Source organism: Tyto alba, unplaced genomic scaffold, assembly GCF_018691265.1.
Source record: "Tyto alba isolate M040663 unplaced genomic scaffold, T.alba_DEE_v4.0 Super-Scaffold_9, whole genome shotgun sequence".
In the NCBI taxonomy this organism is placed as follows: domain Eukaryota; kingdom Metazoa; phylum Chordata; class Aves; order Strigiformes; family Tytonidae; genus Tyto; species Tyto alba.
Window position 1 is genome coordinate 16,138,624 of NW_024881330.1, and position 22,136 is coordinate 16,160,759.

Here is a 22,136-nt window from a genome sequence, read left to right on the forward strand (position 1 = left end):
AAAGTTAAAAATATGGCAAGAGGGAACTGGGAGTCCTTTGACAGCACACCTATGCCACAGCATGTACTACATATACTGCATATCCCTCTATTAAGTCATCTCAGCCACTCACTTCTGCCTCCTAATGCCACCAAACATGCAAGGTACATGAAATACCTACTAAACAAAATCAGGTACTTGAAATATTTTAGGCAGCTCCCCCCTCCAACCCAGTTCTATTCTGTTCATAACCTTACAGAACAGTGAAACATGCATCATGGTCCGAGCCCTGTCACCATCAGCTGGCTGTATTTTGGGTCTCCTCCACAGCTGTGCAAGTACTGTGACAGCATTAGATGTTAGCCAGTGCTCTGATTGAGCATTTTCAAGCTGCATTCTTCCTATCTGAAAAGGAAGAATACACTAAAGATAAACTAGACACACTAGAGATGCCATCATAATGTCAATAATATGTCACATGTCCTCCAGGATCTTCTTGATAGAGAACATGAATGACAGACATAACAGTTCACATGGAGTTTATAGAGTAATTTAGGCTGGAAGGGACTTCCTGAGGGCATCTGGTCACTTTGCAAAAGAGTTAACTTTTGTATTCAAGCAATACAGATAAATAAGATACTATGTTAGCAACCTAGATTTAGAAAGAAGTCCAGTATCCCACCAAAACCCATATGAAATCCAAAAAGCATTTTTTAAAAATTGCTACTGATTATGTAAACTCTCTGCCAGGAATCAAGATGCTAAAGAGAATAATGAAACGTAAGGGTTCCTATATATTTTGTCACAAACTCAGTTACTAAACAACAGAATAAACTGCTAGAACAATAACCTGCAAATGTTGAGATGCAGTAATAAGCAGTACCACCTCATAAAAATAAGTTTTAATATTAACAACTCGATCTCACATGGTTGCATATTAATCTTTCTTTTTGCAAAGTTCAAACAATGTTCAAGTCCTGCATTGTTTACAGAGATGGGTTTATTCTTCTTCATTCTTCTGCGCCGACTGCATGGTTTCTGCTTTAACTCTATTTCGCTTTCTTTTTCTTCTTTTCTTCTTTTCAGCAGAAGGCTCCTGACCCTCCTCCGTTTTCTTCTTTTTTTTCTTCAGACAGCTGAGAGGATTGGGGCCACCTGCCCTTTTACGTTTTCTTCTCTTTTCACCTTGCTTCACTAGACCTTCTTTTTCTTTAAGCTGCACAATATTTTGTTTTTGGTGCTCTGGAACAAGCTGGTTTGTCTGCAACTTTTGAACAAATGCCAAAGATTTAGGAGAAGGTTTGTCTAGCACCATAGTGTTCTGAATAATAAAGAGGAGAGGAACGCCAGCCTTCTTTTTCACTTTGTTTGCTAAATCCTGGTCCTGTAAAATTAAATACTTCAGTCAATATTTTGGGATTAAATGGTATTTGCAATTCAAATGCACCTACATTCAGTATAAAACTATGAAGATAAATTACATTATGAAAAAGATAAGAAACTTAATCTAGCAGATATACACGGCGGTGCCTTTCAGAGCAATTTAAATTTCAATTTCGCTCCTTCTGATTAGCTGTACTTCTGCTAGAAAATTTATTAGCATTTCCTTTTTTCATGCATGTATAAGCATACATCAATCTTTTGAGGAAAAAGGTCCCAGTTCATTGGTATGTAGTCCATACTTCGCAAGAAGTAATATAATTTCTTCTATAACAAGACATTTTAAACTTCTTGTGTCTTACATAAGCATACAAAATTCTACTGCAAACCATTTTATATATCTTGTACATAATATATATGTACAGATCTAAGAAAAACCTGCCTTTCTTATTTGTACACAAGTTCTACCTTTACTCTTTAGTTAAAACTTCAAAAATTTCTTAAAATTGAACTTAAACTAAACTTAAAAAGTGTGTTTAACACTTAATTTTACTTTTTCAGACTACGGTGGAAAACAGTTTGGGGCAGAGGATGCACACACAAGCAATATGCAAATTAACAATCATCAGTTGTTTTCTTACATGTCAATAGTTGGTACGCTTTCTGCTAAACAAAGCAATATCCATCTATGGTAAAAAAATCCAGTTGTTCAAGTAAGACAAAAGATTCCCTGCTTCTTAATTAGCAAATACAGTTAAGAGTGAGTAAGGCTTTATGAGATTAATTCCCCCAAGCTATTTAAAAATCTCATAATCAAGGTTTCTGTAGGTTTCCTTATCCTTAGTTATCAAAGGATCACTTCAAAGGAAATGGAGTTATGTTTCCCATAAGCATTTACCTGTGTAGCGATAAAGAAGTGATGAGGATTGCCTTCTTCAATCATGGAAAGTAAACAGGCCGAACCACTCACAGGATCCTTGTGGTGAGAACAGTTTCGAACTTGAAATCTTTGGGCTATTAATTTCGCTCCATACAGCGCCTTCCCCAATGATTCCAGTTCTTTTAGAACACATCTGAAAACCAAAAGCAATGATTTCTAAATGAGAACATAACCATGCATTTTTTGACAACAGCAAAAGGTTGACCTGAGTTAATTAGGCATGAGCAATGCTCAGTTGTTCAGGCTCCGTGATTTGTAAATGGCACCCAGTAATCTGAAAACAGAAGCACATCTGAAGATGTCAGCAAGACTTCCTCGGTTCAAAACAAGATTAACCGGTAACAACATTAAGTTATATTAAATGATTTAAAAATATTTTGTATCGGTGACAATGCCAAGTCCTTACATTTATGTTCGGGTATCACCTAGCATATGAACTACTACTTAACAAATGAAGTAACCTGAATTAGCACAAACTGATTAATCACTGAGTGCAAGTTAAACCCTGTATTAGCATCTATCACCTTGCTTAAACTTGCTGTCAGAATCCAACCAACTGAAGCAGAAAAAACTGTCCATAGGATTAAAAATCTGTAAGTTTATGGCTCCACAACATTCCAACTAGACAATAAAATGCAAACCTAAAATTCTCCTCTTAGCAGCACTCGGAGCAAACGTTCACATCAGACAGTGCAGCAGTCTAGGAGGACGCTACCTTGGATACTCAGAAATGAACAGATGAGACCTAACTTACTCCAGACACTGAGTCTTACTACTAAACATGGACAGTGGCAGGAACGTATGGCTTTGAAATACAGCTTCAAGGATATGGTAGCAACTATCTTTCTTTCCAGAGAAGAAAGTTTAGCCTTTGAGGACAGTCTTTGTGGAGACTTGAGCCTGTTCCTTTTGCAAAGACTTTCACAGCGAGCAAGCCCATTTCCTTAGGGAAGCTCTGGTCATGCCACTGAGGGGCTGCTTCATCAACTTAACATTCTGACAGCAGAGGAGGCAAGACTATTCAGCTGACCTAAGTGAAAACAGGTCAAAAAGACCAACAGATGTTGCTGAAAGAAGAAAGCAAGAAGTGATACTTAGACACGACTGGAATACAGTTTGGAGCAAAGTGATTCCCGAACCTTTCACAGGTAAGGTCATGACTTGATACCTTCTACTGTTTAGAAGTACGGGCCAGTTCTGTATGCTTTGCAAGGCAGCTCAATGTTTCATTTTTGTAGCCTAGGGTATACATTTCCCTGGTATTTTCAGTACTTGCCTCTGCGATGGGCAGACGGCTATTCTGTCAGGGAGATTTTATCATGCGCAATATACAAAGGCAACTTCAAGGCAACTTTGGTATTCAGCGTGCGTGCTTTAGTTCCACGCCTTTGTCTCGCACGTCCTTGGCCTCCCTTGAGAACACTTTGGAAACAAACCCTGACCGGCAGGCTGTAACTCCAGACACGCGGCAATCCCCTCCCTGCCCGAGAGATCCGAGCTCGGCTCTGCTGCTCCCACCTCGCCGGGAAGACGCCGTGGGTGGGAAGGGCCCCCCCCTCACACACCGGGGCTACCACCCCTCGCCCCACCCCAACACTTCCCGCCACCCGCGGGAAGGCCGCCGGCGCTGAGCGAAGCTGCTGCCCTTCCGCCAGTGAAGCACAAGCCCACCGCGCTACCCCCCCTCCCCACAGCCACCGCCCTCCGGCCCCCTACCCACGCGTGCCCGGGGCCCCCCGCCGCCCCCGGGGCTGCACCCACCGGGTGGTGCAGAGCTGCGTGGCGCCGGCGAGGTACCCGGGCAGCTGCTCGCGGATCTGGATCTTGTTGCGCAGCGCGGCCTGGCAGAAGGTGCCGTCCAGCAGCACCTGGAAGGGCTCGCGGAAGTGGAAGTTGTGCCGGTAGAAGCCCATGTTCCTCTTGGCGTGCTTCTGCCGCCGCAGCTTCATGGCGCCGCCGCCCCCCACGGAAGCTGCGCCGGGCCCGGCCGCGGAGCGCAGCGCGGCGGGGCGGGGCCTCCCGCGGCCTGGCGGGGCCTGGCGGGGCCTCCCGCGGCCCGTCGCCCCCTCAGCGAGTTGCAGCAGCAGCAGCCGCCGCCGGCTGCGCGGCGTGGCCCGGCGGGCGGGTGGGCTCCGGGCGCGGGCCGGGGCCGGGGCCGGGGCCGGGGCCGGGGCCGGGGCCGGGGCCGGGAGAGCTGCCCGGCCGGCCTGCGGCCTGAGCGGGGTCCCGCTCGCCCAACTAATCCTTCACACCTGTTCCCTGACGACGGGTTCGTCACCCAGTGTTGGGCGGTGCTGTGCTAGCTCCTGCCGTTTGCCGAGATCAGAAACACGCACGTTTTGGTGTTTGTTTGGTTGGTTTGGTTTGGTTTTTTAAATTCACTATAATGATTAAATAACTATCCCAGAGACAAATTTAATAGTGCATGGGCATGCTTGCCTTAGTTCATACCGGCTACGTCAGCGTAAACTCTAAGCACACCAAACCAGAAGCTGGAAAGCATGCATTCTACATTTTAATACTACTACTTCTTTTCCATGACATACAGAAAATGTAATAGCACTGTAGTCTGGGGAAACAGCTGTCATTCAGGAAGCTAGATTGCACAAACTCCTCCCTGCCCAACAGAAAGCATGAGTGCACCAGGTGTTCGGCGGCTAAGAAACTGAACTTGATGCCTGTATTTTAGGCAGGCAAAGGGTTGTGGTACCTTAACACCATCAAAATGGTAATTGGAGACATCTGCCTCGCAGTGCAGGTATGGCAGGAGATGTCTTTCTGCCAGGGACGACTGAATTGCAAGCAAAAAATTATAGGCCATTAGCTGTAATCAGTCAGACTACTCTTAAGGTCATTTAAGCAAATACCCACCTGTCATACTGGTCTTTTTGCTAGAAAATAGACAGGGAAAACATATGCTTCCAAGCAGGTTAGTTAATGTTAAGAGAAACTGAAAAACAGTGCATTTAGTTACTATTCTAGAAATTCATAAATGGGAAGATATTTTAAAGTATTTACAGGATGAAAAGTGTGAAGAACAGGTGATTGAGAGTATTTTCCATGGGATCTGATTGTGCTGTTGACAGTGTTTTTCTGTCATTAAATCCTTCTTTCTAGCTGTCTTTAGGGGACAGTTGCTCATGCTCATGAGCATTATGGACATACACTCCTTAGCCTATGTTGAATTCACTGGTCTTTACTAAACTTTAGTCCAGTGGCCAACATATTCTCATACTGGCGTAGTGTCCTGGTTCTTCTAATTGCATAGTTTCATTGTTTAGAAAAATTGACAAAAACACTCAGCAAGACTCCAAAGTAAAACCTAATTAGATTAATTATTTTTTTATTTAAGTAGGGTTTGGGTTTTTTTTTTTTTTTGGATAGAGGGTGGATGATGATGACTAATTAACTGTCCAAAGACAGGCAGTTATTCCTTATTAAGAACACATTCTACGTCTCATAGGTAGAATGCAGAATCTGCAATGATAACAGCTGCTATTGCAGAATGGAGATAAAAAGGAGAAACAAGTAAATGAGAGCTTGAACTAGTCATCATTTTGAACCAAATACAAAGTAAGATATAATCCAGAGTAGAATGTTAAATACCATTGTGATGAGATACTCTTTCCCTGTTCAGTTGGTAAACAGTATCATCAGACAAGTTGTAATGCAATTGGTATGGTAAAATATGTTCATAAGGCTGCCTAGCAGGCAAAACAGCACAGATTTCTCCTTCACTGTGCAGAAGATAGCATTAATTGTATGATAAACTGCTTTGCAGTACCATTTTGTAAATTGCATATCACTTTTATGCAATTCTTACAAAGATTCTTTTAAATAAATTTTAAATGTTAAAGCATGCACAGAGGACACTAATGTAGCCAGCCATGCAGACTCCCACGGCACATATAACTTGACCAGAAATCATATATAACTTAAATACAGATAGCAAACAGATAGCGAAGTCCTGCTCCCCCTCTCCAGCTGAGGAGGAGTGGCACTCCCAAGTGACTGCTCACATGCCCTTGCTCCCTGTACTCCCACAGTCACAGGTCCCTCAAATATCAGCATGGCCCATTGGTCCTTCTGATATCTGTGTCTGGACCTTGGATTCCCTAACCCATCTGTGCATGTATGTGCGTCTCCTCCTACTCACTGGGTAGTCCGTTTTAAATCTGCTAGTGGATTACACATCCACAGGATTAAATTCACTGGAGAAAGATAACTAGTTGAGAAAAGGGGTCAAAACCAAGATAGGATAGGCTGCCATGATCGGGCAGGGAGCTCAGTCAGACAAGAGTACTGATCGCTGTCAGATCCTATATAAGCCCCCCTCCACCCCATTTTCCCACATGTCCTAGGTCCACCCTAATCCTTCCTCTCCCTGCCTTTGGCCAGTTATGTGAATATCTCATAGGAAGTTTTACATAATCCCACAAACGCCTGCTGATATCCCACAGAAAATGTTGCACAGTCCCATATGCCCCCTCAAATATCTTGTGATGCTCACGATAATCGTGTTTCCCCCTTCCCACCAGAGACAAAGCTCAGGCTGACCCTCTTCAGGGTGGCTTCCTGGGCAGCTCTTTTAATGGCTGGAAGAGTTCTGCTCTTCACTATTGTCTTTGTTACTACATGCCCAGTCAGCAATATTTGTGCATCTGTGTGTGTTTAATACATCACTTTCCTCTCGTTTCCTATTTCTTTTATGATGAATAGTCCTTAACTGGATGACTTAATGAACCAAATGCTCTCACATTCCACATACCCCTACAGAAACTGTCTGTAGCACAGCAAAGCTTGTCATAAAGCTCGGAGAAAGATACCTTTTTGAAATTACTTGCCATTTTTAATTAAGAAATTTCATCAGTTATCTGACTGCATCACTAAAAGACTTTGAGGTTTTGGTTTTTTTTTTTTTAATAAATGATTATTTAATTGAAGAACTAACAAACCACTTGCATTATCAGTAGACTGCCTATTGGGCAGTATTATTGTGGAAGTGAGCCTGAGGAGGAGAGTGAAAGGTGTTGAGGCACTGCCCTTGTTAATGTGACTTGTTTTTTTCAAGAACAGGAAAAAGAATTTGAAATGGGGAACTTCTTTTTCTGAAACTCAAGTCCCTGGCCACTGTTAGACAGGATACTTACTGGTCTAGGGTATGGTTCTGATCTAATAAAACAGTTCCTGTGACTTTATTGATAATACTAGTTACTTGTGGTATATATACAATATTTATGAAAATAAAGTGTCACACAGAAGGAGACCTTCTGTATAGCCAAAGGAAGTTCATACTAAACTTATTAAATCTGAGCAATGATAGGCGTCATTGGAAACCCATCTACACCCATTGCACCGCACAGAAAATTTGCTCTGGTGGAGTATTAGCTCTTTATAGAGACGACCATCTCTTGGCATATATGAGTTCAGCTCTGGTTTTGAGACACTAGGTAATGCAGTAGTAGAATTAAAGAACATAAAATTGATGTGACATGGATTACTTGAAGTGAAAGCTGTTCTTTTTCAAAAGAGCTTTGATGTAGGCCTACAAAGTAGGCCCTACAGAGGCCCACAAAGTGACAAATACTTCTCTTAATAGCTGGCACTTGGCAGATGCTTGTAGCTTGGCAAGAAAAAGATCCCAGCTCCTGATTCTTCCAAACTTATCCTATGTCAGACCTTTTTAATCTGAATGTGTTGCTTTTGGGCAATTGTTGTGCTCTGCATTTATCTCCAATAAGTCTTAACACCAGACATGCTTAAATACGAACAATTAACTGATTTACAAAAAAGAAAAGGGTAGTGTTTTCAATTATAATGTTTGGAAACAAAGGTACAATAAATAAACACAGGACAGTAAAACATTGTTGGAGTGTGTCTGAAAATATTTCCCTAGGTGTATTTTTGAATTTTTCTGAGGTGTGTATAGGCCATAGAATAAGATTCAGCAGCATTTAATATGCTAAATTATATTTGTCAGACTGTTTATTATTCATGGCTGGCTCCTCCTTTCATCGCCTTGGGGCTGGTTTTGAGCTTTTGAATTTTAGCCTTCATCATGTACATTCATCTTTTACGGTACCTATTTTTCTGTTATCTCATGGGAATGCAGCATCTGGTTTTATAATAAACATGGCTGTGACAAGCTCTCTTTTTTCTTTATGGATTGGTATGAACTCAGCAGATGAGAATTTTGTATGTGATAAAGCTTTCTGCACCTTTCTGGTTCTACTATTATCATACTCCTTAGTTAGAAAATTACTTCTGGCTTAAATACCATAACTGCCCATCACAGTATGTGCCACGTTAACTATCTTTTAATTTGTATATCATAAGAAACACACATTTAATGTAGAGGTTAGGATACTTAGTTTCACTTCATACTGGTAGCTTCTGTGGATCAGAAATAGAATACAGCAGATACCTATACAGGCTTTTAAGTGACTGCTTATAGTAGCAAATACTTTGAGAATGCTCTGTAGAGCAAAGATTTTGCAGGCAACTTTAGCCTTCTTACTAGAGCTGAAAGAAATAATAGGGCTGAAAATAATCAGTGGGATTCTTGACAGCTTCTCAAATGTTTTACAAGTTTTTCTCTCTTTTTTGACCTTCAGCTAAATTCACATGAATGATGAGCAAAATCAGATCCTATCTAATTTAACTAAATATTTTGTCTTTCTGAATAGCTACGTGTCACTGATACACGTCATCTAGCTTATGCACCATTTTTGGTTGATGTAGCTCTTTAACATGTACACGTTAAACAACTGGTGTCATGCTGCTGTAAGGACACACGGGGACATCCTTTTGGAGCAGCCCTTCCTCCTTGCACTGTTCATTGAGATCTCCACTAGTCAGTTGCCATTCTGCTCCCTCTATGCTCACAGAGCTTGTAGGAACACTTAAGAGTGATGTAAAAGTGCCATAATCTAGAAAAAGAGGAAGTCTTCATGAGGTGCCCAGGACTGGAATTATAACTTCAATTTGGGGAGCAGGACGAGTGCAGAAGACAGAAAGATATTTTGCCAGACTGATTACATGATAGCTGATGTGCTAGGTAGATGGAGGGAAGAATGGAGTGATGCTGTACATCTTGTCTCCTATTGTGCCTATGAAAGTATTCATTGCTTCATTTTGAGCAGAACATCCCTCTTGCTCTTTTAGTATTTCTGATAAAAAGTAAATATATCAGGTACATATTAGGTCTTTTAAACTACTACATGGGTTTACCTTGGAGATAACAAGAAGCTGGAAGACACCAAACATTTTGGATTTTTGGTATGAATACTTCCGTTTGTTTCCTCATGTTTTCCTTAGAAAAGGTTGTTATCTTCAGCATGTGATAGCTGATGTCAGCAAGAATCAGAAGGTGCATTAGTTGATTATGAAGATAAGGCAGGACAACTTGACATCAAAAGAGAAGTTACATGGGAGGCCTATCTCAGACAAGAAAATAACTTTATGGCCAAAATTCTGATTTGTGTAAGAGAATTCACTTCAGTTGCCTGAGTTGTTTTTTCACCCTTTCACTGATTTCAGGGAGAAATAAGTTAACTGGAAACAGAGAATTGGAATCTTTACATTGTGTTGATAAATAATATATTCTCCCTATACTTACATGATTTTCTAATTTGATACTATAGCAAAAGTCTGGCTCTGCTTAGAAATTTATACCTTTGTTATAATTTTCTTTGTTTTATGGGCCAAAATTAGCACATAAAATGTCTCAGTTTTTTTCATCAACTATGTTACTGATTAGATAATTTTATTGTTAATTCCAATGTAATTTTTTTGTTTGTTTGTTCTTGTTAGTTGTATGGTAAAAGTTTTGAGGTGCTATACTAAATGATCCATTAATAATAAAAAATACCTATAAACACCTGGAATGTAAAGAGTGGCTAAGAATAGAAGATAACTGAAAACATTTATTAGAAAACAGTTATTGAAAAAAGCAGAGAAAAAGTTGAGAAGTTAAAAAAACCCCAACTTTCCCAAGACAAGAGCTTATCTTTTTAAATATTTGCTTCATGTGCAGAAATACCTTATTACGCTATCGTCCAGGATAGCTACTCCTTTTTTTTTTTAATGTAATGCTTTTACAGTTATAGTCCAGCAAATACTAAAAGGTAGCCTGTCTAAGAGCATGGCTGAAACCATGCATGGCCTCTGAAACCTCCATTCTTACAGAAAAGAAATTGAATTTTCAGAGCTCACATTCTGGTCCTATAGTTCCTTTATTGCATTTGATGTTTGTCCCTGGGGGTTTCTGTGCTGTTGCAGCTCCCACCTTTACCATTTTTTCTATCACTTCTGCACCTTATTACTTTCTATTTCCTATTTCAAATAAAAAAATTCAATAAAACCAATTTCTTCACTTTGAGTCTCTTGAAGAAAATGAGAAAAATTTGTGGAGTGGCCTTCAGTATTGGCACCAGTAATTTCTGAAATCATGATTAGCCTCATGACAAATACTGGTACTTAAAAATTCTTTGGCAGAAATTGCACATGCACCCTGATCTTTAGTTTTCACATTGAGCTCCTCTGTGTGAAGTGATACACACTGGAATATCTGCCAGTAAAGATTATTATTTATCAGTGAAACAGAATTGTGTAGATGCCGTAGACATAAATATACAAAGGGCCTGACTTCAGTGACTTGCATCTGGTGAAGTGATGAGTGACCAGTGATATCTGAACAAAGTAGGGGTAGAGTGCTACCTTATTTATCAGGGAGAACCTTTTTAACATGGCGTTGATAGGCTGGGGGATATTTAATTTCCTTTAGACTTAAAATGCTGCAGTCAGCAGAACAAAAATGGCTGAAAACCTTGAATTACACAGGATTTATACACAAGGCTGCTCCTTGAAGCTGTAGTCAGTATCTGGAATTGCCTGCACGTGGCACACAGCGCTACTGAATGTCACTGTAGCTGATGGAAGAGTAATGCATGCGCTTGGCAAAACTGCATCTACTGCAGAGACCTGAGGGTCTCTGATACATCTCCCAAGTGCTTTTTTTTTTTTTTTTTTGTAATCAAAGGAAATAAAAGAATGAGCATTTAAGAAATCTTGTCTGTCCCATGGCTTCTGAAACTCGATTCATCCGTCTTCTTGCCTTCCTCCTGTTTTCTCCCCGTCCTGTGGGAGAGGGGAGCGAGCGAGAGGCTGGGTGGGTGCTTGGCTGTTGGCCAGGGTCAACCCACCACGGATACCGTTGACACAGAGGGACCTTCTTGTCTTAAGGATTTTCACTCTGAGAGTGGTTTGTGAGAGGCTGCTATCAAAAGGCATCCTGTGAATAAGAAAAGGATTTCAAAAGGAGCAAAGAGACCATGCCATGTGTAGAATTACATACAGTAAGCTTTTTGCTTGAACATAGGAATTAAGTACAGCCTTATATTCACTACACTTCTCCCAAATACAAGCCTTACTTTACACAGAAAAGATGTTAGATACTTATTTTTTAACCAATGTACCCATCTGCTAAGGCAGAGTAGGTAAGTTATACATAATTGCAAAATGAAAAAGGTCAGCAATATATTCATATGGAGATATGCCATGTGCCTGTGTTCCTGATGTTTGAAAGTTTAAGCCTGAATACCTCATCTCTTTGGGAGAACTGAGCTTTTCTGAACTTCAAACTTCTGTAAGGGTACAAGATACTACAAGGCAATCTTAAGTCTGTGTTAGGAGAATCTGTTGCCACCGAGTTTTGGAGCTTATTTTACTTGTAACAATTTCTTTTTGTAGATAATTAATGTTGTTTTAGGCAATTGTAGTTATGAGTGCAACTTTGTGTTTGGGGTGTTGTTGTGTCTCAGTGCAAGTACAGACTGCTGTGTGTGTATCCTAGGTGATTCTTCTCTATTCCTCTATCCTTTGTGATAATGAAATTAAGGTGTTCATTATGCTTAAAAATGTTTGGAATTGCTGAGAGGGCAAGGAGGAAAAACACAGAATTCAGAAACGACCCATTTACCAAATGGTAGCAAGTCATTGCAGGTTAGCCAGTCTTTGGTAGCTATTCATGTGCATGGTCTTAGCCTGCAGCATACACAAACATAATTCAGGTTGGTTTAGCCCTTAAGGTAAAGTCAGTCTGACAATTTGGAAGGGATTACATCTCTGAACACTTAATCAGATAATTTCCATTTAACAACACTAGTTCTGCTCATAGTACTGATATGGTGCAGCAGTGCTGTAGAGATAAATGATACGTCTGACTTCTACTGAGGTTTTTACCTAGGAAGGACCTGGGAATAAAAGGGTTTTGTTTGGTTCCAGCTGTCTTTTGGTTTAGAGTATCATTTAGAAATGATTAGTGGAGTTTGTGCACCACTTGAATTTTCTAAAATACTTCGTGATGGAAGTCTTCTGTTTTGTTGTTTTCCTGAGTAGCTTGGGCAATGCTACTAAATTTTTTCAGTTTGACATCTTTTTTATGGCCTCCTCTTCAAGAACTCAGTATTTTCAATGGTGAATTTTTCTATGGCCTTTTGCCTCCAGTGATCTACTGAGTTCTGAAAAGTAGAAAGTTGATACTTGTGTTTAATTTTTCATGTTAATCATAATTAACCAAATTGACTGAATTATTCTGGCAGTGCATTAAGTAATGTGAGCCCTATGCCAGTCCCTTGAATAGGGCTATTTTGGGTGCCCACAGCAACCTCTTTGAACATACTGATGTTCTGTGCTGTAGCTACTTGTTGGTTTGGGGTGTTTTGTTTTGTTTTGGGTTTTTTTGCTTGTTTTTTTCTTTTAAAATTACATTGAGTTTCTGTTCAGAAACTGATAGGCATGAATAATATATCACATTTGTCTGTCTTATCCCAGGAGTTTTCATTCCTTTTCAGATACCTAAGAATTTCCCAGTAGTAAAGCACTGTGCATTCACTGACAGAAGGTATGTTTTTACTATTTAAATAGCTTTCACCAGCATCTTTGAAGTAGTCCACAGACCTCCATCAGTCCACAGACTGGAGATGAAAACCACTATATTACCATAATACTGTTTCCTAATCTTAGTTTTCTTTAATTAAAGCTATTTAATCATACTTGTAAATTAAAACTGCATGTGCATGTGTATGTAACAGCAAAGTGAAATATTAATATTGAATCAACCAACTTTGTTCTCTAGAAAAACTTCAAAAGGCAATGCCAGTGGGAGTGCAACATTCAGTCATGGAAACCTGTGAAGAGTAGGATGCAAATTTACAACACCTACGTGATGGTTGAGCTCACTGGCCACAGCATGCTGCCTTGAAACTCTGGGTTGCTATTGCATCAGCCTCTCTACAAACCTATTTTCTAAAACAACACCCTGATCCCGCTGCACATGCATACTTCAGTCTCCTTGTGGCACAAGGCACATTTGACCTCTGTGGTGCTGCAATTTCTAACTTCACTCTTTATCTCCATTTAACAGATTTTTCCCAAAGGGAATTCTTGAGATTTCTTTTAGATTCACTTTAGTGGGATTCATCACACCTAACCTGAGACATCAATTGCGAGGAGCTAAGCTGGGTATCTAGGACTCCTTAGTGAATGCAGATCTGGTCAGTAATATCAGTGGCATTTAGGTTTGCCTGGTGGGGATGATTATTATACTAGATTCTTTGCTTGAATTTGTTCCAGCCCTGATGCAGGAAGCTGGTATGGAATATTCTTGTGATGTTAAGGCCATTTTACAGGAACAGGCAAATGCTGGGTCTGTGTCTGCTGGAAAATGCAGATACATCTTTACATTGGTGTTGGTAAGTATGTTCCCCACCCCCCAGGTAGAAATCAGTGTCAACTACATTGTTGAAAAGGTTAATGGTGAATTTTTATGAGGTCACATATTTGGTATAGCGTCTGGAGAGCTTTGGAGTATTTCGCATGCCTACCTTTCACAGCTCACTCCATTTTTCAGAAGAATGTGTAGGGTTTGAAATATTTTTTTTTTTTTTAAACTCAAGCAAAACCAAACAAAAAAAGAGCAGCAAAGCAAAACCAACAGTTAACTTTAAATACATTTAAACCCTTTCCTGGGAACAACACGAGCAGTCGACAGTTCAGTTTTGTTTGTATCTAATGTTAAGATTTTGTATCCACTCTCAAGTGCACTGACGACTTGTTACTCCTCCTCAAGACAGATACCTAACTCCATAGCAGTCTGCTTTTTAAAAGCTAAAATCCTACACTTTCAAATTTGTTGTCCCTTGGAAGATATCTCAATACCGCAATATTAAGTCGGTTTATTAGGTGTAAATGCTCCCCACGAGCAGAGCCCCGCTCAGTCCTGCTGAGGGACCCTCACTGCAGCCCAAGCCTGGCCCAGGGACATCGCGGTAACTTTACATGACCGTTACAATCAGAATCACCCAAGGAAGCCACGGGAATGCACTGCCTGAGGTTCCCAGGGCGTCAGAAAGGGTTTTCCAGGCGCCAACCGGCATGTGGAGACGAAGGCGGAGAGGAAACGGCCCTCGGTCCCTCTCCCCGACCAGGTCGGGCGATCCGTGACGGCCACCGGCGCCTTGCACAAGGCACAGGGTTTCTCCTGCTTCAGGAGTGAAACCTGCGGCCAGACCCGCCGTGCCGGCTAGCAACGCCAAGCGAAAGCCGCTCGGCTCCCGCGCAGCGCCCGCCCTCAGCCCTGAGAGAACGCTGCCATAGCGGCACTGCGCACACCCTCGCTCGCTCCCTCCCTCCCTCTCGGCGCGTTTCTGCCCGGCGCCATTTCCCTGCGCACCGCCGCGGCCGCGCCGCCGCTTCCGGTGTTTCGTTTTTCTCTTTCCGGCCGGTGCGAGGGGCAAAGATGGCGTCGCGCAAGGAAGGCTCCGGTGCTGCCGGCAGCGGCTTCGGCGCCTCGAAGGGCAAAGGCAAGGCCGCCGCCGCGGGCGACTCGGCCGTCAAGCAAGTGCAGATCGACGGGCTGGTGAGCGGAGGGGCGGGCGGGGCGGCCGCGGCCGCGTGGGGCCGGTCCCGCCTGGGGGGCGGTGCCGCGGCCGGGGGACAGTCTCCGTCCCGGCTCCCCGTGTTTCCCCGTGGGGAAGAAGCGCTTTCGTTCTCCTCTCGAGCTTCCCAACGCGTGGCCGGGATCCCCGTGTGCTCATCACGGGGGAGGGGAACGACTCCCTCCCCTGCGTAAGGGAAGGCTGGGGAAGGGCAGGAATTAATTGCTGTTAAATGCTCCCTTTCTTCCTTCAGCTCAGCTGCCCTGGTTTTCTGTTTCCACCTTTCGTAACTCAGACTGTTGAAAGCTATCCTGGTGCAAGAGATGGTGAACACGGTGGGGTTTTCCCTCGTCCTTTGTGCATTTTGCCTTCCCTGTTAGGACTGCTACTACAACACCTACTGAGTTTTATTAATAAGAAATACAAGAAAACAGCAGATTGAAGGGGTTTAGCAAAGAATGAAGCCATCTTAATAGAGGTGATCCTTGCAGAGCTTAGGTGGAAGAATGTCTCCTGAAGTTGGTTTTGGCTCTTGACTTTGCTGCTGGATGTTCTTGTGTCAGCTCATGTCTCATACAATTGATATTACTCACAAGGACATAAAGTGGGGAAAAAATAGTTACTTGAGCTTCTGAAGGATAGAAGCATTGTTTGTTCTCCTTTATCTTTCCCAAGTGTCACCAGAACACTGTATAGCTGTGTGAAGGAGGCTCAGTATACCAGTAATGAGAAGGAAGATCATAGTTTTGGGGTGAGCTTTGAAGCCTACTTGGCATTTATTAGTGATAGTCCCCAGTCATTATCTTGGAGTTACACAGTATAGTAAATGTTTGGGAAGAGGAAGAGTAACTTATTTGTGTATGGTGGCTCTTATGAAAGAGCAAATTCGAATTAATTAGAGTATTTCTGGAGTATTCTCTTCAACTGTGTGTCTGTGTTTGTGGTGCACATGGCATTTTCAAGGAGTCATGAAAGCTGACTGGTCATCAAACATAGCCCTGAAAATACAGCAACTGACAGCAGACTGCTACGGTTGCAAGTAGGCAAGGAGCCAGATGGACAGTGGTGTGTGTGTGGCTTTTTATCAGCAAGTTTGAGGGAACAGTGAAAAAGGAAATAGTTAAGAACAAGATACAGATTAGCACCTTTAATTCTACTCCTGTGGGTATAAAAGCTATTTTATCAGTTTTGAACTTAATAACACCTGTTAAATTTGATTTCTTTGGTTCCTGCTTTAGTGAAATGAAGAGAACAGATGTTTCAAAACTGTTCTTTATCAGATGTATAACCTGCTTTGTGAACTACTGTTCATTCAAATCAACTATGAGTGGTTCTGATGGTCTGCTTCAGACAGTCCAACAAATACATGTGAATACTTTATGTTTTTTTTTTTTTTTTTTTTTATCTTGTCCTTGTGTATTCTTCTGGTACAGCACAGTGGTGTCTCTTGCATAGAGTCTGTACGGAGGAAGGTAACTTCCAGTGGAAAGCTTTCACCTTTCCACTTGCTGAAGATGTCTCCCAATGGATCTTACCCAAGGTGTTCTCAGGACACTAACAGTGGTTCACAAAGTTCTGTGACATCTGTGGTGAAGAGAAGGTGTTAGCATAAATTTGCTTGCTTTGTAAACAAAGTAGCTCCTGTTGCCAGTCCTCAGAATGTCTTACTGGAATTATGCTAGAACATTTATAATATCTTACTGATTTAAATGTCTTGTCTGTGCTTTCACAAAGTAACAAGACTACATCAGTCAACTTGATGATGACCAGGGTGGCTGTGTGTGAAACCGGGGATGAATTTTGGTGGGCATAAGGGGAGGTAGTGAACTCTTTCTCCACTGGTGCTTCATCTCTTGGCAGTGGCATAAGTAATCCTTTCAACTGGGGCTGCTTTGAAAACAAAGGCATGCTATGTAGGTTGCTTTTGGGTCTGGGTATGACAAATAGAAGATGCATCAGTCTTCTGTATGTGTGAGAGTGTGAAAGTACTTTTAGAAAACTTGTTATTTCAGAAGAGAAGTTGTTCTGAATGTCAGTCTGTTACCTTAAAACATAATGATGCAGCAATACCTACTTTTCTGGCCTCCTTTTAAAATTTGGTACAAGTAGCACATCCTATAGTTAACGTCTTTCTTATTTTAATCTGATTAATTCCTTATTTTATTATGTAATGATGTAGTTTGGATTTAGATCAAATGCAGTTTGTTTCAGGTAACGCAATAGTAAATTAAAAAGTACTGCCATGGCAGGAGTAAAAGCCAACAAACAAACCCTAACTAATAGCCTAAATTTGCATAACTTTAAAAAATGTTAATACTATTACATTATTCTGCAAAAATAGCAGCTAAATTTAGGAAGATTGAGGGAGAACTGTATCACATTGTCAATGATAACGTGATTGAAGTACCTAAACGCTTGTTTATAAAATGCTTCTGAAATTAAATGTGAATGTAGATTTCCAATCTTCACAGTTTGACAAAAAAGAGAGGAAAAATACAAGTCTGTACCCTTTTCTATCAGCTTTTCTGCTAGATAGTTAAGTTCTCAGTCATCAAATGATATATGGCTAGCTACTGTACAGAACGATAATGAGATTCCAAGTATTTTATTCTATTTTTGATAACTTTAATGTAGTTTTGTTTTCTGATTAATTTTTGAGATATTTGTAGCAGACAAATTATCTAAGCATACGGTTATATTGGCAGTTTTGAATTAGGAATGCCTTTTGTAAGATGTAATAAGCAAAAGTGGGTGATATTCTTCATCCAGTTCAGGAATACAAGGAATGACCGCAATATTAAAGAAAATTTACTCTATCCAGTTGCTTTTATAACACAGAAAAAACCCACTGATTGCATGTAGATTCAGAGCCATTGATGTTGAGGAGGTTTGTTAAATAAGGCACCTTTGCAATGCTCTCTTTTTTGGAACTGGTCATTTTCTGAATTAGTTAATTTGGGTATTGCAGTTTAGACAGTGATAAATAGAAATATGAGAGTTCTGTTATTCCTTTTAAAACAATATTGTGATCTGCTTTGGGTTTATTTAGTAGCAAAGATTAGTAGTGGCAGCCTGTGCTTGTTCTACAGATCACTGAATTAACTCGTCCCTATTGAGCAGGGATGTGTAGTCTATATAAGAATTTGTACCGCTGTAAAGGATAACATGGGTTTACTTGCATATTATGGAAAGTCCTAATATGTCACTGGTTTATGCCATCATGAAGTGCTTGGGCTGATTCATCATGTGTTGGTTCAACAAACAAAATATCCCATGTAATTGTAAGTTTTTACATGGAGCTTGTGTTGATATGTGTGTCAGAAAAATGATATGCTTAATGAATCAACCTATAGTGAAAGCAGTTTACAATGTAGGTGGTCTAGTCTTTCTAGGAAATTAGAAATCTCAGGGTAAAAAAATAACCCTCCAGAAACTTATATTTATAATGTGCTTTTTCTTTCAGATATAAGGTTTCATGTATTGAGAGATTTGTAGTGGTCAAATTATCTATGCATACAATTATATTGGCAGTTAATTAGGAATGCCATTAGGTTTTTGACCATCCTGAGAAAAAGATCAGAAGATGACTGCAACACATCACATTTTGTTGTCTTTGCTTCCTGTTGCAGAAATTTTAATAGAGATTCCATCATATTCTGTTCACTCAAGTAGCCCAAAGAAAACTTGTGTTCACAGTAGTGGTGATCATATGCATAGAATATTTCTGTCTCTTGTGTTTTTTTGTTTTTTTTTTTTTTTTTTTTTTTTTTTGTTTGTTTTTAATTTGTTTGTGTGTTGGTTTTTTTTGGTTTTTTTTTACTTCTTCCTTTCTTTCTGTATGGCTGTGGGTAAGTAGCCTTTTTCTGTTTCTGCTTTTTTTGGAGATTAGGATTTAACTGATCACTCAAATTTGTGATGATTATGACTACAGAGAGCTTTGTGAAGACTCTTAACATGCCTTCTGGAGGTCTTAGAAACAGTAATTGTAAATTTTACAGTGAGTGTCCATCTGTAATAATTACAGAAGAACAAATGATGCTTTTAATACAAGAAGTGTGTGTGTGGGGAATCATGACTGGGTTTTTGCAGTTTGGTTTGCAGTAGGCTTTTGGACCTAATTAGAGCTCCCACTTTCTTAAAGCTATTTGTCCATTTGGAGTAGTGTAAACTATTTTTACCTTGTGTGAATTGCTTTCTAAAGGCATTTTTAGAAGGTGAGTGATCTTATTCTTCATATAGTCTCTTTGCTCAGCTGTTTACTTGCATGGAGTCCATAAGGAAGAAATAAGTTTAGTTTCTTAAGTTTAGTAAAATTATCAGCAACTTTGGAAGTACAGGTGGAAGAACATACATGAGTGTGGACATCATATAAGTTTTCTTTCTATAGGGAACTAGACTAATAATTCTGCTGACTCAGTGTCTTATGTTATTGGAACGTGTATCTGATGTGGTCACCTCAAGCTGTTTTGTAGTTGTTTGAAAAGAAATACAGGGTTAAGATCACCTTATGATCATCTTTTGCCATTTGAGAATGTGAGTTTAAGCAGTATTCAGACATAGGAAGACTAAAAATTACATTGGTTTATTATTAGTTCTGGGGCTTCTGCATACTCTCACCTGCTTGGTGATAGGTCAGAGCAGCTAGTTCCAGATGTACCAGCTGCATTCACAGTTGATTGCAACTGTAATTAATTGCAGGCATGTCACTCAGAGATTGAAGTTGTGACCGGACATCTAGGAATCCTTGTAGATAATTAAATTTTGTCTCTGTTCACTTTTTCATTGAAAGAAAGAGTATATAACATATGCTTTTTCTAAGCTTCACATGTGGAAGAGACAACTCTGGTGTGTGTGTGTGTGAGGAATGCATAGAAGGAAAGAACATAGGCTTTCTTCCCAGTTGCTCCTGTGCAGCAGATTGTCTGATCCCTTTTTCCTGCTGAATGGGGAAGTAGCAACCGATATAACAAATGTTGTAATTTGTAGCTTTTACTACACTTGATGGAGGCCCTTCTGATTTTTTTTTTTTTTGTCTAGCTAGCGGGGTCCAGGTATATGAGAACCATATTATAGCTTGAACAGTTAGTATTTCTGACAAAATTAATGGGTGTAGTTTAGACGAGGTTGTGCACGACTTTGTGAGCCATTTCTTCAGTGCTTATAAGCTTGCTAGATTTTCAGTTTCACAGCAAGGGGCTCAAAGGCCACTCTCAGGATCTTCCCTGAAGGGGTAATGATTATCACATGCTGTTTGAAATAAATGTACAGCACTGCCATAATTTGCTTACCTTTTTTTTTTTTTTTTTTTTTTAATTTATTTTTTTTTCTTTCTTGCAAGAGATGTTGATGGACTCTTGTTTGTTGTATTTCTAGAAATTCTTTAGTGTGGCTGAATTTTTTGGAATTCAGCTGCTGAAATTAATCAGATTTGGTTCACTGACCTTATATTCTTTTCCTTCAGTAAGGTGCAATAAATTTCAAACTGTAAGCTGATGGATTTTTAGAACATAAGCAGTAGTTTTTCCTTTGAATGGAAAGAAATTTTCAGGTTAGATGAATAGATACGACAGTCTTCTTTTATGAGTACCTACCTGTGCCGTCAAGTGACCTCCTGTGTTAATCTACAAAAAGGAAAAATGCTCGTGCCTTCCTTTTTCTTGCAAGAAAGCAAGGGAGAACGTTTGGTTACCAAATGATTGCATTTAGTGATGTCAAAATGCAGAATTAAGTACATATGTTTGCTGGAACTTTTACAAGACTTAGAGTCTTGTTATCTAATAACCAGTCTGAGTGATCTGAATTTGTAAATTTGGGTATAAATACTAATTGTCCTTATTTCTACAAAACTGATCTTAAGTCCAAAGTTCAAACTTCAGTCGCATACCTAAAACTTTTGTAGCTGTCCCTAAAAATCACATATTTTCTGGGAGTGGGGTTAGTGGGGCTGTAGTGTTGATTTATACAGATAGCTATATTGAAAATATCCTTTTCAGGGAATCACATGAACAACTGCTTCAGGTTTTTTCATATCTTCATGTTTGTTTTCTGTCCTGGGTTGAGTGAGTGGTGGAGTTTTTTGGTGGCAGGGGAGGGGGCTATAGGGGCGGCCCCCTGTGAGAAGCTTCTTTCAGCTCCCCCAGCTCCACGTCAGCTCCACTTCTGTTTGGGAAATTGAGCCAATCGGCTGCGCCTCTGCGATAACGTATTTAAGAAGGGACGTGGTGACAGGCAGTCGGACTGGTGAGGAGGAGTTACTGCACCTGCATGAACACCAAGGTCAGTGGAGGAACGGAGGAAGAAAGGAGGGGGGAGGTGTGCCGGAGCAGAGACCCCCCTGTATCCTGTGGTGAGACGGCAGGGCGGCCCCCCCTGCCACCCATGGAGATCTACGGTGGAGCAGACATTGATTTATGGTCTGTGTTTTTCGCCTGGATGATCAAGGTTCTGTGCCCGAAGAAGACCAGGGTCATGTGGGAAAAGGCAGCCCCGCTGCTGTAATTCAGCGCTGGGAGGATTGCAGCATGCGGGGGAGTCCCACGCCGGAGCAGCTCGGGAAGGGCTGCAGCTGTGGGAGGGAATCCAGTCGGAGGAAGTTAGTGACCCATGACGGAGCAGTGTGGGGAACGCTGCGGCCCATGGGAGGAATTCAAGTCGGAAAAAGTTTGTGGAGGACTGTCTCCTGTGAGAGGGGGACCACGATGGAGCAGGAGGAACAAGTTCCGGACACTCCCCTCACTGAAGATGAAGGGAAGTGGCAGAGCTGACTGCACCCCCCATTCCCTGCCCCTGCGCCACTGGGGGAGGAGGCAGAGATATTGGGAGCAGAACTGAGCCCGGGAAGAAGGGAGGGATGGGGGGAGGATGTTCTCAAGATGTGGCAATCCTTCTCACTGTCCTAC

At 41.0% G+C, this 22,136-nt stretch overlaps 2 protein-coding genes across 2 annotated transcripts in view; one reads left to right on the top strand and one right to left on the bottom strand.

Annotated features, from left to right (window-relative positions):
* Nucleotides 1–866: 866 nt before the first annotated feature.
* UTP23 (UTP23 small subunit processome component) lies at nt 867–4,341 on the bottom strand. The gene is made up of 3 exons (XM_032993556.2): nt 4,061–4,341; nt 2,258–2,432; nt 867–1,363 (listed from the first exon to the last, which is right to left on the bottom strand). Exons 1-3 carry the CDS (start codon nt 4,246–4,248, stop codon nt 980–982), a joined length of 747 nt encoding a protein of 248 aa, XP_032849447.2. The 5' UTR covers nt 4,249–4,341; the 3' UTR covers nt 867–979.
* A 10,715-nt stretch (nt 4,342–15,056) lies between these two features.
* EIF3H (eukaryotic translation initiation factor 3 subunit H) overlaps nt 15,057–22,136 on the top strand; it is an 89,457-nt gene continuing 82,377 nt past the window's right edge. The window contains exon 1 of the mRNA XM_042786037.1: nt 15,057–15,218. Within this exon, the coding sequence (XP_042641971.1) occupies nt 15,099–15,218 (120 nt within the window). The 5' untranslated portion in view covers nt 15,057–15,098. The remainder of the gene's footprint in view (nt 15,219–22,136) is intronic.

What these genes read in the sequence shown, in the direction of transcription:
- UTP23 (XM_032993556.2), bottom strand. Translation starts at nt 4,248, where the DNA reads ATGAAGCTGCGGCGGCAGAAGCACGCCAAGAGGAACATGGGCTTCTAC. An exon ending in ACGCAGCTCTGCACCACCCG is followed by an intron (nt 2,433 to 4,060) that starts GTGGGTGCAGCC and finishes TTTGGTTTTCAG; the next exon opens with ATGTGTTCTAAAAGAACTGG. An exon ending in ACTTCTTTATCGCTACACAG is followed by an intron (nt 1,364 to 2,257) that starts GTAAATGCTTAT and finishes TTAATTTTACAG; the next exon opens with GACCAGGATTTAGCAAACAA.